Genomic DNA, 19,515 nt, shown 5'->3' with positions numbered 1-19,515 from the left:
GTTCAGATTGTGAGTGGTCGGTGGGCTCGGGTATTCGACCTGGTCATCCACGGACTCGGGTATTCGGCCTAGTCGGCCACGAACTCGGGTATTCGGCCTAATCGGCCACGAACTCGAGTATTCGGCCTAGTCGGCCACGAACTCGGGTATTCATCCTAGTCGGCCACGAACTCGGGTATTCGGCCTAGTCAGCCACCATACGGTATACAACCCCCGCAACGTCGAGGATGGGAAAGACGAAGACGTTTTAATTGTATAGGGTTGTGGTTCTCGGCGTGGAATGGCAAATGTTGCTTCTGACCGCTAGTAGTAGTGTGCATGTTCCTAGTGTAGTCGGTTTTGCTAACCTCGGTGGTCGTGGCCGGTTCGAATTTCCTTGTGCCAAACGTCCTCCCTAATTGCTAAGCATGTTATGATGAGGTCGGCTATCTCCGAGGAGAGGTTGCAGGGGCGGCTTAAGGAGGCTGAGGCAACGTTGGAGGCATTGACCGCCAATGCAAAGGTCACCGAGTCGGCCAAAGCGTGCTCGGCCTCGGAGTCGGATCATGCGATTTGATACGCGAAGTGTATTTGATCCGCGAGAGTGCTCGGCTTGAGAGTGTTCGGCCGAAGCGTACTCGGCTTCGGAGTCGGATCACGCGATTTGATACGCGATGTATTTGATCCGCGAGAGTGCTCGGCTTGAGCGTGTTCAGCCGAAGCGTGCTCGACCTCGGAGTCGGATCATGCGATTTGATACGCGAAGTGTATTTGATCTGCGAGAGTGCTCGTCTTGAGAGTGTTCGGCCAAAGCATGCTCGGCCTCGGAGTCGGATCATGCGATTTGATACGCGATGTATTTGATCCGCGAGAGTTCTCGACTTGAGCGTGTTCGGCCGAAGCGTGCTCGGCCACGGAGTCGGATCACGCGATTTGACACGCGGTGTATTTAATCGGCGAGAGTGCTCGGCTTGAGCGTGTTCGGCCTAAGCGTGCTCGGCCTCGGATTCGGATCACGCGATTTGATACGCAGTGTATTTAATCCGCGTAAGCGTGGTCGGCCCCGGAATGTTGGGTCACGTGATTTGATGCGCGAAGTGTGTTAGAGCACGTGAGAGTGCTCGGCTTGAGAGTGTTCGGCCGAAGCGTGCTTGGCCACGGAGTCGGATCATGTGATTTGATACACGAAGTGTATTTAATCCGCGAGAGTACTCGTCTTGAGAGTGTTCGGCCGAAGCGTGTTCAGCTTCGGAGTCGGATCATGCGATTTGATACGCGAAGTGTATTTGATCTGCGAGAGTGCTCGTCTTGAGAGTGTTCGGCCAAAGTGTGCTCGGCCTCGGAGTCGGATCATGTGATTTGATACGTGATGTATTTGATCCGCGAGAGTGCTCGGCTTGAGCGTGTTCGGCCGAAGCGTGCTCGGCCTCGGAGTCGGATCACGCGATTTGATACGCAGTGTATTTAATCCGCGAGAGTGCTCGGCTTGAGTGTGTTCGGCCTAAGCGTGGTCGGCCCCGGAATGTTGGGTCACGCGATTTGATGCGCGAAGTGTGTTGGAGCACGCGAGAGTGTTCGGCTTGAGAGTGTTCGACCGAAGCGTGCTCGGCCTCGGAGTCGGATCATGCGATTTGATACGCGATGTATTTGATCTGCGATTGTGCTCGGCTTGAGCGTGTTCGGCCGAAGCGTGCTCGGCCTCGGAGTCGGATCATGCGATTTGATACGAGATGTATTTGATCTGCGATTGTGCTCGGCTTGAGCGTGTTCGACCGAAGCGTGCTCGGCCTCGGAGTCGGATCACGCAATTTGATACGCAGTGTATTTAATCCGCAAGAGTGCTCGGCTTGAGCGTGTTCGGCCTAAGCGTGGTCGGCCCCGAAATGTTAGGTCACGCGATTTGATGCGCGAAGTGTGTTGGAGCACGCGAGAGTGCTCGGCTTGAGAGTGTTCGGCCGAAGCGTGCTCGGCTTCGGAGTCGGATCATGCGATTTGATACGCGATGTATTTGATTTGCGATTGTGCTCGGCTTGAGCGTGTTCGGCCGAAGCGTGCTCGGCCTCGGAGTCGGATCACGCAATTTGATACGCAGTGTATTTAATCCGCAAGAGTGCTCGGCTTGAGCGTGTTCGGCCTAAGCGTGGTCGGCCCCGAAATGTTAGGTCACGCGATTTGATGCGCAAAGTGTGTTCGAGCACGTGAGAGTACTCGGCTTGAGAGTGTTCGGCCGAAGCGTGCTCGGCTTCGGAGTCGGATCATGCGATTTGATACGCGATGTATTTGATTTGCGATTGTGCTCGGCTTGAGCGTGTTCGGCCGAAGCGTGCTCGGCCTCGGAGTCGGATCACGCAATTTGATACGCAGTGTATTTAATCGGCAAGAGTGCTCGGCTTGAGCGTGTTCGACCTAAGCATGGTCGGCCCCGAAATGTTAGGTCACGCGATTTGATGTGCGAAGTGTGTTGGAGCACGCGAGAGTGCTCGGCTTGAGAGTGTTCGGCCGAAGCGTGCTCAGCTTCGGAGTCGGATCATGCGATTTGATACGCGAAGTGTATTTAGCACGCAAGAGTGGTCGGCTTGAGAGTGTTCGGCCGAAGCGTGCTCAGCTTCGGCATATGTGCGTAATGCTCGGCCTAGGTACATCCTTAGCCGAGGAGGATACTCGGGAGGGAAACCTGTCGGGCTCGAGCGCACTTTTTGAGTGATCGGCCGAGTATTGCTCGGCATCGGCATATGTGCGTAATGCTCGGCCTAGGTACATCCTTAGCCGAGGAGGGTACTCGGGAGGGAAACCTGTCGGGCTCAAGTGCACTTTTTGAGTGATCGACCGAGGATTGCTTGGCGTCAGCGTATGTGCGTAATGCTCGGCCTAGGTACATCCTTAGTCGAGAAGGTTACTCGGGAGGGAAACCTGTCGGGCTCGAGCGCACTTTTTGAGTGATCAGCCGAGGATTGCTCGGCGTCGACGTGTGCGTTATTCGAGATTGGACCTGCATGAGCGCGACCTAAACGTATATATATATATATATATATATATATATATATATTAAAATAAGGAACGGCATGACAAAATATTTAAAAATGTCTTGTATACATTGTGTAACGTGGTCCTCTCGGGGGACGAGCATTTGAGGGCTCGGCATTCGCCTTTCTCATCGGGTCTCGACCCGGTTCTTTTCGTCCATATCCCTCCTCGGCTCTGGCCTGATTTCTAGTCTCCGCCAATTCTTCCATTTGCATGTACTTCTCGGCTCGGCGTCGGACATCGTTCATATCACCGGGCAGTTTCTTACACAAGCTATTCACAAATGGCCCCGGCCTGAGGGTAGTGCTCAGCCGATCCATTGCCACGGCTGGGTTAAGGTCGCCGATCTCCATGGCGATCTTGTTGAATCGGTCCATGAAGCTTCTCAAACTTTCCTTCTTCTCCTGATGAACCCCCGCCAATGCTAGTGAGGTCGTCCTGTACGGTTTGCTCGTCGCGAACTGAAGAGCGAATTGGGACGACAGCTCGCTAAACGAGTCAATGGAAGCGCTCGACAATCGCATGAACCAACTCAGAGCCTTACCTTTCAACGATGTGGGGAATATCCGGCACAAAGCCGAGTCATCTTGAGTAGAGAGGGTCGCTTGTGTCAGGAAAACGTTCAAGTGCTCCTCGGGGTCGGTGGACCCGTCATAGTTCTCGATCAACATGCTCTTCCAATGGTCTAACAGGGTTGCCTCCATTATCCTTCGGGAGAAGGGGTGTCTCAACCAGTGGGTGGTGGGGTCGATCTTGACACCAATCAAAAAAGTAACCGGTGTTCGGGTTACATGGTCGGTGGGGGCATGATAGGCCGACTTCTCTGGGAGTGTGGGAGTTGACGGCACGTAGGTTTGGTTCAGACTTCGAAGCTCGGCGTTTTGTCGGCGCAGTTCGGCCAACTCCCTAGCATCGGCTTCTCTCTGTCTTCGGAAGGCTGCCATTTCCTCGCGTAATGCGCGCAAGTCATCGTGGAGGTCGGGCGGGGCTCCGTCGGCATTCGGTCGGACCTCTTGTATCACAGGCTCCGGTTGTGTCTGAGGCATTCCGTATGGGTAACGTTCTTGGCCGGTCATGACGGGATTGTTCTCGGGGTTGGGGATCGGTTGAGTCGATGTCGATGGTCCTTTGCGTGTTACTACCATATCTCGATCTCAGTTGTAGAGTTAAAAGGGGCTGAAAACGTCTCTTCGGTCCCACGGTGGGCGCCAAATGTTCCTGTGTTAGGATACACACTTCAATTATCCTTGTTGTAGCGGGTCTGATCCTGGGTCTCGGTCTTTTCGTTCCTCTCCGAGCAGTCCGAAGTGAGGGGGGTGCCTGCAAAGACACTCCAACGTTCAAGTAAGTGCTCGGCGTAATAAATGCGGTAGTTGAAAGTCAATTACATACCTCGTTGGGGTCCTATTTATAGTGATTCTTATTGGGCCGCGATTAAGGACTGGGCCCCGGGAAATTAGGGGGCTAATCCGGTGCATTACATAAATTAACCTCTCCATAATTATCCTGGCGTAAATCCGTGACTTGGCCGAGCACACCGACACGTTCCGTTCAGATTGTGAGTGGTCGGTGGGCTCAGGTATTCGACCTGGTCATCCACGGACTCGGGTATTCGGTCTAGTCGGCCACGAACTCGGGTATTCGGCCTAATCGGCCACGAACTCGGGTATTCGGCCTAGTCGGCCACGAACTCGGGTATTCATCCTAGTCGGCCACGAACTCGGGTATTTGACCTAGTCAGCCACCATACGGTATAAGAATAAAGTACGAAATGCACGAATTCATATGTGGATCAATAACCTTTTGTTAAATACATTTTATCTAAAAATTAAAAAGGTGAAAAATTCAATTTGACGAAATCACACAAGCTTCGTGCGTATCTACGAAAGCATCGTTTTGTACGTATTAGCATTTTCCAATGCCAATTTATATACTTCAGTAGTGGTATATAATGCGAATATTTTTTGCACGAAAGATCAAACGATTACACATGAGTAAATATTATTGGCTGAATTTTGAATAAATAAAAAAATAAAAAACCTTTGACAAAAATCAAGGGCCGTTGTTGTGGGATATATACGAATTCGTAAAGAATAGCATTTTCCTTTACACATTAATACACTGTATCTATATATGGTTGGTGGTTGTTAAGAATCTTAAGATCGTGGTGAGTTGAAATTATTAAGGTTTTGGAATCAACAAATAGTTATCTCATATCTGTGTGATTCACTCAATGTGATTTTATTTTTGTGTTGCTTTCAAAATATCATGATGAATTTGACTTTTTCCGTTTTTAACATCCAAAAATACACTTAAAGTCTAATTGGATAAACTTCTATATAAATATTAAAGTAAGATCTAGAGTAAGAAAAATGGCAAGTCTAACAGCAGCAACAACAACAACAAGGACATGTAATCGATCTGGTAGAGACACTTGGCGAATAAAAAGTGGGGAAAAGTGAATTATTAGAGGCTATTTAACTAGGAGGATACTCAAATCAAATGTTCTTCTCAAAATCAAAATGGAGATGATGAGGTTCTACATGGAGCCTTCTTCCTCGGAGCCTCATCAAAGGACCACATGCAGCGCTGCAACTGTAATTAATCAAAAAACCAATTTTATATAATTCGGAATTCATTAAAATCCAAAACCCTTATTTAATTATTTTCGGTATTCTTCCGGCCCCAATCATAAAGAGCACTCAAATGTTATATAAATACATACACGAACAGATATTCTTTTATTTCATAAATAATTTTATTTATATTTATTCTTTCAATAACTTATGTTTTACATTAAATTTTAACAATCTAACTATTGAATTTAAAGTTGTTAATATATAAATAAGATTTTTAATTTTTTAAAAATTTTAAAATTATTAGATACTTTTTTCATTAATTTAAATTAGCGTATAAAATAATTTTACGATAACCTATCAATTTGAATTAATAAAATGAAATATCAAATAATTTTTAAATTTTTTAAAAATTTACAAACTTGATCTATACATTAAAAACTTTAAATTTAATGGTTGAATAATTAAAATTTGATATAAAACATAAATTATTAAATAAAGTAAGTTTAAATAGATTTGTTTCTTAAAAATATATGTATATATATATATACTTTTCTTCTTTCTAAAGTGAATGTCTAATTTTTTTAGATGTCTCTTTCTTTTTAATCTAATTACTTGACTTTTTTCTTGATCTTTTGACATCTTTCTTCATCATGATCTCATTATTTTACGATTATGTCCATAATCTCTAGATCCCACATATCTCGATATACTTATCTTATCAAATAATAATTTTTATTTTTTGTTTGATATTTTAAGTAAATCATCATTAAAGGTGGAACAAAGCAGTCAGTTCTCCTTTATCTAAAGGGATCAATTCATCTTTAACTTATCAAGATACAGTAAACATCATCTAATAGATTCAAGGGCCAAATCCATAGATATATTCATTGTAAGTTAATAATTATTAAGATGTTTAGCTTTGTATTTATAGACGATGGGTCAATGAAGTAGGTCGATTATAAACCTAGAAAAAGAGTCGATTATAAATCTAAGAGATAGTTCGATCACAAATCTAAAAGAATACAAGTATAATAGTCAATAAATTAATACTTAATTGAATCGTCTTAATATGCTGAACTCATCTTATACTAGACAAATTATTTTAATATATACATTTTAAATTTATAAGTTATAAATTTATTTAATTTTTAAGTTGATACCTAATATAAGAAGTAATTGTGAGATGATATTCGTTTGCCTATAAAATATGTTGTACAAAATATTCTAAAGCTGACGAACAAGATGATGCTACAGTTACACTACTGAAATGAAAACAAGTAATTAGCTCACCTCTTCCAACTGGCTTCTTAATCTTGAATTCTCTTCAGTCAAACGGACAACTTCAGCTTCCAAGCCTTTTCTATAAGCCTGCAGAGGTTGTTTTCTACGAGTTTAGAAGAAAAAAAAAAAAAAAAAAAAAAAAAAAGCAACAGAAGTTCACCTCTTTATTGTTATTAATTTAACGAGGAAATCTGTACGTGGAAAGATGGTGTACCTGTTTTCTAGCTCGGGAACGAACAGCGGATTCTCGATTCCTGAGTATGCGCATATGGCGTTGATCTTGGTGAGTAGTTTTGTGAGAAGGAAGAGAGGCAGAAGAAGAAGAGTTGAGAAAAGAAGAAGAATGGTTTAAGTGGAAGTCAACGGTGGGATTGGAGAGGGAAGAAAGTTTGGTATGGTTCCAGACGGATGAAGAAGGGGTTTGGGAAAGTGAAGAAGAATCAGAGAGATGAGACCAGCAATCACAATCACAATCACAGTCACAATCAAATGGCGAAGAAGATGCCATATTTTTTCTATCTCACAAATAATAAACCCTGCACCTGAATCCTTAAGAGACCGTGCTCCTTTTTTTTACTCAGTTTGGTGATAACAAGACTATTGCCACATTTGGGCTCGACAAAGATGTCCAGAACAGGTCCCAACACAATTAAACATCCACCACAACTTTTTTCACTTTTCCTTTCTTCGTACAATTTTGGTTTGGCCACCAATACAACCAACACTTTTAATTATTTCACCACAAACTATTTTGCTAAATATGGTAATTTTTATCCCTTTTTTTTTTTTTAAAGAATCCAATTAAAAGTTTGCTTTCTTTCTTTTTATGATAAATAGTAAAAGGATGCGACTTTTTTTTTTTAATATACTGTTTTTTTTTATATTTATTTAAATAACCTAAACTCAAATATATTTACCTAAATATACTATTTAGTTTTCTAGGTGAGAAATCGGTTACTGGGTAACCGATTTCTCAAAGGCCCCCTCCCCCCCCCCCTTTTTTTCTGTTTTTTTTTTAAGTTTTTTTTCCTAGATTTATAATTTCTTTTTTAATTTTTCAGTTTAAAATATATAGATTTAAAAAAAATTATAATGAAATTTTAAATAATTAATTTAGTTATTATTTTAAATTTAGATTATAAAAATGTATTTAAAATTAAATTTAAAGAATAAAATTGAATAAAATTAATTTTAAATAAAATATTTAAAAAAAAAAAGAAAATATTATGATAAATAACAACTTTAGATAAAAACAATATTAATTGAGATGAACAAGTTGAAATAAAAATAAAATACAGTAAAATACATTTTTGAAAGGAACAAACTTTCCAACCCCAAGGAACATGTTATGCATACAATAGTAAAATAAGAACACATAAATTATACAGTCCACGATCAAAGGGCAAACTTTTAATACGAAACAAAACTCATATTGGTAAAAGAATTTTTAAAAAAAATGCAGAAAAAGAAAGAGGGTAAATAATAATAAATAGAAAAAATATACTGTAAGAATAAGAAGAAGACTACAATAATAAGAGTTGTAAAATACAGACCACACAATGATTAGAGGAGTAAAAGTAGAAGACAAGATGAAGAATAAAAAAAGTCAAAAGGATGGACCGAGAGTTTATTTTTGTTTTATATGGAGAAAAATTTGTAAACCTTACTTCCGTTTCCTTAGAAATACAAAAAAAAATTGTAAATCTTATTTTGACATGTCATAAAAATTAAAATAATAAATTCATTTTCTTTTGCTTGGACGAGAGCATTCTTGCTAAATGCTAATTCATTAAGGTAGAGACTGCTCTTATTTATGGTACAATGACCCAGACGATATTAATGATGAAAGAGATTTAAAAAAATTAAATATAAAATAAAATATATCTTTTTAATATTATGAGTACTTTTATAAATAATATATAGATTTCAAAATTTAGCATTTTTAACTAAATTAAAAAACTTCTTTAATTACAATGAATTAGACAACTGAATTTAAAATAAATAAAAAAAACGCAGAAAGAGTACTATCAATGAATCGGAAATATTAGTTACATTTTTTTTGTTAAATATAGATTCTTTTATTAAATTTAGTTAAAAACATAAAATGAGATAGAGGAGGTTACTTTTAATAAATTTTAGTTAATAATAAAAAAATATTAAAAAGTGATATTAGAGAATATATTATTAATTAATATTTATTTTATTCTAAACATAATGCTAACAAAATTATAAAAAAAACTTAAAAGTATAATATTTAGTATACACTATAAACAAGCTTTTATTTTCACATAATATTGTTATTATTGTAACGGTTACTTATAAAAAAAAATAACAAGAAATGTCGATGAAGGTATTATTTGACGATAAACAGTTTTGCAAAATGTAGTGTTAAAAAGAATCAGAAATGGCGGTAACAATCATACAACTTTAATATCTGTCATGGGTTTTATTCTGGCTAATTTTACTAACAGTCTTCTTAATTATATATATATATATATATATTTTTTTTATTTTATTTTTTTTTTATTTTAATTATTATTTTTTTTCATTTGTTCAAGATTTAAACTTGAAATCTATTTTGAAGAGATGGAAATTAATATCACTCAAGATTTGTTAGTACGTCATATTATAATTATTCTAATAATATGATAATAGGATTAATTCTCATTCAACCCATATATAAAAATAAATAAATAAATACGCCGATAACACATGTATATATTAATTAAATTCACATAATTATATTGTAAATATTTTCTCTTATCACATTTTTTTTCTTTTTATCCGTTTTACTCTTCTCACTTCGAAATAAAAAATAATTTTCTCATAATACATACCCTCATATACAATTAGTCACTAAGGCCATTTTAAAATGTTACAAGATCATTTATTATTCAATAATTTATATTTTTTTATTTATCAAATTTTCAATTATAACACTATGATTTAAATCTAAGACTCAATATATACTCATTTAATCTCATTAATATTATATTGATCCAGGTGATTTATTCAATAATTTATATAAGCGTGTGTGAACAAATAAATATAATTAAGGAGTTACAATTTGTGAAGATAATTTTTTTTTTTTGGTAACCATGTCATTGGTACAGAATATTTATTGACTTCGTCAATAACTAATATTCATCGAGAAACCAGATCCTAGTGAAGTTTTCTCTTCCAACCACATTTTTCCTATACAATGCAAAGATAATATATGGAGTAAACACTCAAATTAGTTCCTAAAAAGATGGTGGAGGTGATCGATGAGTCTCTAAAAAAAATTTTGTGGCATTTAAGTTCCTAAATTTTAATTTTGTTATGCAAGTTAGTTCTTTAATTATACTCAATTACTAGTTATATTAATCTCATTACTAGTTAATAGTTAACTCTCACGTTGACATGTATTCTATCTCCCACTTATTTATCCTAATCACCTAGTGTGGATCATAATGCATCTATCCTCTCTCCCACTTACTAATACTAAAAACTTTGGTTTGATGAAATATTGGTATGTTTCATTGTGCACACCCACGGATAGATAAACATTACAAAAATCTTCTAGAGACAAATTAGAACTAACATTTCTCTGGATATTTATATTATGTTTTTATTGCACAAAGATGCAAAGAAAAACATTATTTATTAGAAAAGATTGATTATTAACAAGATCCTAAACCCAAATTTAGGTGTTTAGGAGAAAGAACAACTAACTTAGAGAGAAAATATGTGACAACGTAACATAATAAATAACTGTTAAATGGCCAAAAGATCAATAGGATTAATAATTGAGTATAGTGAAAATATTAACTTGTATAACAGAGTTAAAATTTACAAATTCAGGTGTGATAAAAAATATTTCATGAACTTATTGCCACATCTACTAATTTTTAGAGATTAAATTGGGTGTTCACTCATAATATGTGTAAGTTTAATTCAATAAATTTCTAAATTCTTCAAAATTAAAGTTTTAAACGACAATAACGCATCGGCACACAATATACAACTTTAGGCTTAATTTTTTTTTAACTTATTAAAAATATGTACTTTAATAAGATTAAAATAAAATAAAATACATTTTTTATGCTGAAATTGTATTTAAGCCATCACTTTATATTTGTTCCATTTAACTATTTAATTATAGTTGTTTCATAATCCTCAATTTTTTTAATACGTTTTGATTCTACTTTTTTTTTTGTTCGTTCCTGGAGTATTCACCGCTGATAGCAGTGACTAATCTCCACGCTACGTTGGATGCACCTCAAAGGGTGGGATAGCTGACCCCAAGATTTAACGCGACTGTATACACAAAGGCAGGATTCGAACCCCTTACCTTCCTTAAGCGTGGATCAACTCCTATCGCTGAACCACACACTTGGGGTTATTTTGATTCTACTACCTCTCACCGAAGCGCAATATGCTTGGAGTAGGTAGCTAGAATCATAAAATTTATCAAAAATAATGAATTCATCGAATATTCTATTTATTAGATTTATTCGGTTCATTGGATGTCAAAAAGATTGATTCAGTTCCTTAGTTACAGAAGAGCCGATGCTTTTATAATGAATAAATCCTTAATTTGATCCCTAAATTTTCGTGCCACCACATTAACTTAAAAAATGTTAACAAATTAGTCTTTTCAATTTTTTTGTCATTAAATTAGTCTGTCAAAGATTAATTTTGTACTTATCTAAAGGGCATCTTAGTAATTTTTTCGTACTTTGAAGGCTAAACAAGAGTTCTAAGCAAATATTCTGGTAAGGAGGAGGATACCTGCAAAAGACACTTCGACGCTCAAGTCAAGATAAGCACGAATATCGATAGTAATTAATAATCAGTGACATTATCTCGAGATGTGAACTATTTATACTGACATTAATGGACCATGTCTTCTATGGGCCTTGTACTAGGATTACCAAATTAGGTAATACACCGCTAATTAGTACGTATGCATAATTATCCCCTAATCTGTGATTAAGGATGATTATGTGGTCCATAAACTGCTCTTTAGGTCCTTTCGCCTATCGGGAATGCCAAACGAGTATCGGGAATCAGAAACACCAAGACGAGTCGAGGTAACCCATCTCGTGCCAGCTGGATATGAATCGTCTTAATTATTGGCCGTGCCGACATGATGTGTGCCGATATGATGTGGTTGTCTCGACCATCAACCGTGCCGACTTCAACTGTGGGGATAGACTGATGGGATGTGTACCATTCGGCCAGATTTTACTCCCAGCGAGTATCGAGAACGGGGGCGGGGGCAGTTTAAATCTGAGGGAGCGGGAGCGGGTAATGTAAAACCCGCTCCCACCCCGTTTCCATGCCTAGCTAGGCTCACTGGACTCTGGATTAAATTTTTTTTTTTATGTAATGGGATGTGGCCGGTGAGTTCATTTTTATTTTTTATTTTCAGTGATATTAAAATTTATAAATCCTTTTGAGTTCAATCCGACTGTGGTAAATCAACTTGACTCACGATTTGTGATCCATTTTCACAATTCTAGTTTAACCAAGTTATTTTACTTCAACGAAAACATAACTCAGTTGAAATATATTATAGGAGGCATGATTAGTTAATTTTTTTTATAAAGTTATTAATAAACTTTTTTATACAAATCATGTGCATTTAAATATTCACTCTTTTTTTTTTTACTCTTAGTTATAAGAAAAATTCAATTATTTTTAATTTTATTTTAAAATATTATCCTGAATTTTATTTGATTTCCTATAATCATTCTGCGACTGTTTCTCAGATGTATTATCCAGCTTTAGCTTGTTATTAGTGGATAACATAGTGAACCTATCATCTTTTGGGGGATTGTTCTACAGCTCAAACGTTTTGGATTGTTCATGAAGATAATTGATTAAAATATTCTGAACTACTTGACTAATTATATTTTGATATTCTGAGCATAAGGCTACTTGCAGTTAATATAGACCAAGTTGTACGCTCAATGAGTAAATTACATTGTGGTTCTTTGTCTACAAACACCACTAAGAAAAATAATGATCATGTAAATCATGAATAATAAATTTATTAATTTTATAATAATTATTTTAAATAGCATGTAAACATATAATTTATAATTAAATGATAATGTAAAACTATTTTAATGACTATTTTCTTTTCTTAATTGGAGTTAAAGATTATACACTACCAACTAATAAAAAATTATCATTTGTATCACTTTTAGAATAGTTATCATTGAACTCAATAACAAATTTATCATACATAATAATTTATGATTGAATGATAGTATAGAACAATTATGCATTATTATTAGTACATAGACCATTTTCTTTACATAACTGAATGATACTATTGTTAGTGTAAAAACTTTTAAACTATCAACGTTGTCTTATCTTCCTAATTAAATGTATTATTTATATACAGAGTGTAAAAAGTTTTACATTATTAATCAATAAAAAATAGTTATTTGACAACTTTTATGATAATTATTATAAAAGTCAATAAATTTATCATATATGATACTTGAGATTGAACTACAATGTAAAACTTCTTTTACATTATTATTACATTTTCACCATCAATGCATAGACTAAAATCTCCTCTAAACTGAATTTAATATTGATGTATCGTCGGTGTAAAATCTTTTAGGAACTAGTTGAGTTCAACTCAACATGAGTTGAAACAAAAATTACACTAAAAAAAAAATTTATATAAGAAAATACATTTTTCAATTGAACATAATTTTAAATTGATATTTAAAAATACACAATTAACTAATAGAAAAAATCATTGTATAACATTTAAGATAATTCTCATAAAGATAAACAAATTTATTATATATAATGAATCGTGATTAAGTTTTTACGCTATAGTGCGTAGGTTATTTTCTCTTCAATGGTTTCATTAATATCATGCTATGCTGTATAGAAAAGATGAATGAGAATACGGAGGAAGTCACATGTAGTTTCCATTTTACATTTACTGGTATATTTTATAAAGTAATCAGACCAAAATTAGCATAATACTGGACAAACAGCAAAGTGCCTGGAGGAAACTCGAGTCATGTGCAGTGTAACGCCTGCTATCAGTTTATCACAGCTGAAGTATAAGTTTCGTTATGTTAGATTTGGTTTGATTTTTAAAACTATAAAACAATTGAATTAATCATAATAATATTTTCCTAAAATAACTTATCAAATCTAATTAAAACAAACTAATAAATTACAATTCAATTTGATTCATTTTTTTATTTAATTTCATTTATTTATGACTTCTATATTGTCTTTAATTTAATAATTAACAACAAAGCAACTAATAACCTAGTCATAACCAATCCTTGAAAGTAATATTAACATGGTTATAAACAGTGAATTAACAAAAAAACCCATATTATTATAAATAAATAAAAAAAAAGCATATCAACATAAGAATATTAGAAGATAATTTGACTCGTTTTGCTTTTAACTATAAAAACATAAACCAAACCAAACTGCAAATAAAAACAAACTATACACTGACTATAAATTTAATGGACTTTGATACTAATTATCTTAAAATTCATACAAAGAATGATTCCTTGCTGGTTAATGTTGCATAAACGTTTATTATCTTAGAATTCATACAAAGAATTACTTCTTATTAGTTAATATTATAAAAACATTTAATCTGAGAATACATGACTATTATACTCGACAAAAAAAATAAGTGAGACAGTATAGAGAAATAAGCAAATCAAGAAATCACAAATAATTAGGCCAGAAGTATGAAAGCGCAAAACTATCAAACAATCTACAACCCGTGTTACGGAAGCACACAGAAGTGAAAGAACATACAGTTAGTACGAGCTCAAAACAATTCCATTGATAAAAAAAAAATTACTTTACCCACACATCCCACCCAAAACCAGCAGAAAATAAAGAATAAATCAGCCGCAACAAATATAAAGCTATACAAAAAAAAAAAACTCAATAAATTCACCTCCATCAAAATTCTAGATTTCTTCTGTCTCGTTTACTTCTTTCTTTTTCTTTAGACCATAATAATTCCGAAGAATTCTTATTTCTTTCCCTATTTGATTCAATTGCTACCAAAATCGACCTCAGTCACTGTAGAAAGGAATCAAACTTCCAAACAACCTATCCTACCAACCCCTCCAAAAAAAAAACCCTTTTAAAATCAAGAGTCACACAGGGCCAGATACTAGAATGGGCCAAGTATTTTGGGATGGGTAGATAAATTGTGCTGAATTTTAGTTGCTACTTGCAGTAGTAGCATCACCATTTGGAACTTGGGACTGACTGGAGAACTCTCCTTCAGCAGCAGCATCATTTGTGGTAGGCACAGAATTAACATCTTCTGTAATAGTCTCATCTACTGTGATCTTCTCAAAATCAGCTGCTAGGTTATTAGAACTTGATCCGCTAGGGGATATTGAACCAGCCTTGGCACGAAGTTGAGCTGAGGGCAGCCACTTTATCCACTCATTACGCCTCCTCAACTTGTCGCCCTACACCAAATACGATAGGGCAGAAATAACTAAATAGAAAATATAACAAATTGAATAGCGTTAATTAAAATATAATTCAAACATACCTCCACTGCATCTCTAACATTGGAATGAACAAAAATGAAATGTGTAGAATGTGTGTTCAGTGAAAGCAGAAAGAGGATGACACAATACTTAATAAGAAATTAACTTGCCTGCACTTCCACGACAGTGGAAGTTCTCAATGAATCCAGTATCAGTTTAATGTTGCTTGTCAAACTTCTAACCTGCAAAAAGATAATCTTTAGAGCAAAAAGAAACCCAGGATAATCTTTACCTATGAAAGTTTAATCAAATCACATAACGTTGATGGTATATGATAACTATTGGCAATATAAGGGTCAAGGATCAATCCAAAACATAAATTAGTATCGGGCATAAAATGAAATGGAAAAAGCTGTAATTGTTTAGATCATTTAAAATCCAAACTTGAATACCAAGTCCATAGCTAACCAAAGCACATAGTCATTGGAGACTTGTTCCTCCCAACATTAATACCAATGGCATTGTATATGTTGAAAAAGAAAAGTTCATGAAAAGGAGCAATAAAATTGTGACAATAACAATAATAAATAAATGACTTGGAAATAGAGAACACTTTAACACCATTTTAAAGCTTTGTGAAATCCATAGTTGTTCCTACCATCAGTCTATGCATGTTAAATAACATTTCAATCTAAGGACAATGCTTCCTATGGCAATGGGTTGCTTTAACAGTGGTGAAATAATTGATGAAAAATATTAAACCCACAGGGGATCTTTGCTGGTGAGATGTAGAGCTCAGAGCATAGATATCAAGTATTAAAGTAAAGCAACACATAGATGCCACATTAATTCCAATAAAAAGCTAGGCAATTTAATATAAGAAAATCAGAATGTATTCTTTAAAGCACTCAGTAAATGCATTCTTTTTAATTCTTTTTTCAGCTTAATTATTCTGTAAAATTTTATCTTCAGTTTCTACAACTACAACTGCTTCTAAGGTAATAAACATTACCATTAGATATGAAAGCCAAAATTCCTTAAAGGTAAATAAGGATCTATTAAAAATATCCACAGCAAACAAATGGTTTGTATACGACTAAAATCATTCAACCATACTATACAACAACCAATAAGTATATCAAAAGACCACCACTATACAAATGTTTTAGCTATGAATTCTGGTTTCAACATATATCATACACTGTATCATATACTCAAAGACTTGACAGAAAAAAATGTTGATCAGGCACAATTAACTCACACGTGGGAAGCTTGCAATCAAAGTAATAGGAACCCATCCCTGTTCATCCATGTTGGACCTTAAATACTCATCCTTCACTAAATTAGCATCACTGTCAAAAACAATAAGCAATAATAGAAAATTCAATAGCCAGGATTTGTTGGCAAACTAATGAATAGCAGAACAAAATAAATTACCTAAAGTAATAATCAATTTGGTTGACTATTGTATTGGTGAGCGGAGTTTCTGCAACCGGGAAGAACATTGCAGGCGGAGGTGCATGTGTGAAGAATGGCATGCCCCCAAAGGATTCAAATTGTAGTGTTGGGAAATAATAGAATTCTATAAAGGAAGAGATGATTAGATTGTTTTGTTGTGGTAACATAATTAAAAATAGAATAAACAAACTGACCAGGAAAACCAGCAGGGTTTGGAAAGGGACGGATAGGCTGAGGCCCCATGAATGAAGCAGGATTAGGTGGTGGGGGCCTCATTAATCCCCTAGGAGGTATCCTCTGTTGATTTACATGAGTATCTCTAGTATTTGCATAACTCCCACGATCCTGATCACGCCTGTTGCCATAACTGTTATGATAGGAACCATCCCGCGGATGGTGCCCGGCATTGCTCCTGCGAGAGGGACTCCGATGCTCATTCATTGGCGGCATAAAACCCCCAAGTGGAGGCCTTGTATCCCAGTTATTATTCCTGTAAGGATCCCTAGGTATAGGAACTGGAGCCCCTGGTATCCCATGCGCAAATGTACTTGGAGGCATCTGAAGCACAGGAAAGGGTGGTGGAGGTGGTGGAGAAAGATTTGGGGAAGGTGTAGAGAAGTTGTTCTGAGCAGGACCAGGCACAACATTATTGCTATTAGCCCCTCCACGCTTCATTGATCTTTGCCTATTAACCATACCATGGTTCATTGCAGGACTAGGTTTCACATTACCAGTACCTTGTTTCTGAGGGGAGTCTGAAATAACAGGCCCCTGCAAAACAACAGAAAGGATGTAAACTATTTTCTGTAAATACAGAAGTTCCTGGAGGACATATTATGTGTGTTTGAGTGTTTTGACAAAATTGATTTTAAATGAATTTTGTTTCGCAAAATTGATTTTGGTTAAAGTTGATTTTGAAGTGATGTGATTTATGCTTAAGATGTTTCAATTCCAAAGGAAAGTCAGCAGTGAACTTCGATATAATTTTTTTTATGCAAGCTATCTAAATTTATTTTAATTCAGTCAAATTTTCAACTCTTTCACACGAAAACAAACATGAGAAAATTAACAAAAAAAAACATGTTTTAGGTGATTTTGGATAGTTCAAAATGTAATAACGCCCAGAAGTTTAGGAACAGAGAAACAACATTAACACATTATGAACCCTAGAAACCCCTCAGATTAATCATGAAATTTGTTTCTTTCGTCAGATTAACAGAATCTGAGGACAATGAGCTAAACATAGAATTAGGCCTGTGAACAAACCAAACCTGAGGGGTGGTGAGTGACCCATCGTCAGTGGCAGTCTTAGCAGAGGATTCAGATGTTAATTTAGCAGCGGGCTTGGTGGACTCGGACAACGCGGGCCAAGAGACAGCGCCCATTACAGGCCCAGGCCCAACATCCGCGACCTCATTGGAGGGTCTCTTCCATGCGGGTTTCACAGCAGCATCGCAGGCATCAACGGCTGCAGAGGCCCCATTGGAAGTAACAGAATCAAGGGACGACGAAGAGGAAGAAGAAGGCGGCGATTGGTGGTTAGGCTCGGAATCAGCACCGCGAACAACCTGGGCCCACGGTGAAGGCAGGTTTTTTCGCGGGAAGTTAGGGTTTTCTGCAACACTAGTGGGGGAGTGATGATTAGAGGAAGAATCAACTGTGGTGGTAACCATTGCCGATTAGGGTTTCCGATTTCGCCAAAAAGAGATAGATAGATAGATGATCGATCAGTGTATAAACAAGAGCATGGATAAATAAATTGGCAGATAAATAAACGAATCTGTGGACAAAAATTGTATCAAAAATCAAAAATTAAATTGAAGAGCCAAGATAAATAACATTAAAACAAGAAGAAAAAAATAGGTTAGGGTTTGTGAGTGTAGAAAGGGGCAAAGCAAGCGTGATCAAAATGAAATTGCGAAGGTATGTGATGTGGATAGCAAGGGCCTCTTCTTCAACCTCTTGCGTTTCACTCTGGACGCAACCTGCGATCTCTTCTCTTGGCCTCTCCTCTTTTCTGTTTTGCAACTCGGCGGAAACAGAAACAAAGTGTGGCAGTAGCTGGCTTACGAAACCTAATTCTCTTCTCTATTCTTCTCTTTAATTGACAGTCAAAATATTCCTTTACTGTATTACCCTCTCTCCAGTACAAATTTCTTTTTCTTCTTTTGTACAAAATGGTAACTTCAGTTTTTTCTCTCTATTTTCTTTTGTACAAGTGCTTGTGAAGAATTATCACACTTCATTTATAATTAGTAATATATATAATTTATATATTTAAAAATATTTATTTATTTAAATATTAAATATAATTTACGTATTCAAATATAATATTTATTTATATACATAATTTTTTTAAATTTTAATTATATATAATTAGACATTTAACATGTATATTATCCAAAATAAAATATTAGTGTATATAAATGATATATTTGGTATGAGAAAGAAAATGAAAGCATTAAAGAATATATATATATAGAGAGCATATTAACTGAGAGGAAATTTATTACGAGAGATTAGAGGGTTAAAATATAACCCTTAGATTAATTTCCTCTCACTTGATTAATCTAAGAGTTAAAATTTGGAGTTTAATCAAGTGAGATGGAATTAATCTAAGGACTATATTTTAACCATCTTATCTTTTATAATAAATTCTCTCTCACTTGATATGTTTCCTATATATATAT

The 19,515-nt window shown here is 35.8% G+C and overlaps 2 protein-coding genes across 2 annotated transcripts; both read right to left on the bottom strand.

Moving 5' to 3' along the window:
• Window positions 1-5,315: 5,315 nt before the first annotated feature.
• LOC109815661 (uncharacterized) lies at window positions 5,316-7,543 on the bottom strand. Its single transcript, XM_020380441.3, has 3 exons — window positions 7,078-7,543; window positions 6,873-6,950; window positions 5,316-5,598 (listed from the first exon to the last, which is right to left on the bottom strand). Exons 1-3 carry the CDS (start codon window positions 7,369-7,371, stop codon window positions 5,521-5,523), a joined length of 450 nt encoding a protein of 149 aa, XP_020236030.2. The 5' UTR covers window positions 7,372-7,543; the 3' UTR covers window positions 5,316-5,520.
• Window positions 7,544-14,783: 7,240 nt separating this feature from the next.
• LOC109815671 (la-related protein 1C) lies at window positions 14,784-18,906 on the bottom strand. Its single transcript, XM_020380450.3, has 6 exons — window positions 18,097-18,906; window positions 17,020-17,596; window positions 16,805-16,949; window positions 16,629-16,719; window positions 15,538-15,609; window positions 14,784-15,343 (listed from the first exon to the last, which is right to left on the bottom strand). Exons 1-6 carry the CDS (start codon window positions 18,496-18,498, stop codon window positions 15,086-15,088), a joined length of 1,545 nt encoding a protein of 514 aa, XP_020236039.2. The 5' UTR covers window positions 18,499-18,906; the 3' UTR covers window positions 14,784-15,085.
• Window positions 18,907-19,515: the final 609 nt, after the last annotated feature.

The sequence above is a fragment of the Cajanus cajan genome, chromosome 4, assembly GCF_000230855.2.
Source record: "Cajanus cajan strain Asha chromosome 4, NIPB_CcT2T_4, whole genome shotgun sequence".
In the NCBI taxonomy this organism is placed as follows: domain Eukaryota; kingdom Viridiplantae; phylum Streptophyta; class Magnoliopsida; order Fabales; family Fabaceae; genus Cajanus; species Cajanus cajan.
This window is presented reverse-complemented; position numbering and strand designations above follow the sequence as displayed.

Excerpts from the sequence above, each read along its gene's own strand:
- LOC109815661 (XM_020380441.3), bottom strand. The coding sequence starts at position 7,371 with ATGGCATCTTCTTCGCCATTTGATTGTGACTGTGATTGTGATTGTGAT. Across the intron at positions 6,951-7,077 it reads GTTCCCGAGCTAGAAAACAG|GCTTATAGAAAAGGCTTGGA; the intron begins GTACACCATCTT and ends CAACCTCTGCAG. Across the intron at positions 5,599-6,872 it reads TAAGAAGCCAGTTGGAAGAG|TTGCAGCGCTGCATGTGGTC; the intron begins GTGAGCTAATTA and ends GATTAATTACAG.
- LOC109815671 (XM_020380450.3), bottom strand. The coding sequence starts at position 18,498 with ATGGTTACCACCACAGTTGATTCTTCCTCTAATCATCACTCCCCCACT. Across the intron at positions 17,597-18,096 it reads GGTCACTCACCACCCCTCAG|GGGCCTGTTATTTCAGACTC; the intron begins GTTTGGTTTGTT and ends GTTGTTTTGCAG. Across the intron at positions 15,344-15,537 it reads CCACTGTCGTGGAAGTGCAG|GGCGACAAGTTGAGGAGGCG; the intron begins GCAAGTTAATTT and ends TATTTGGTGTAG.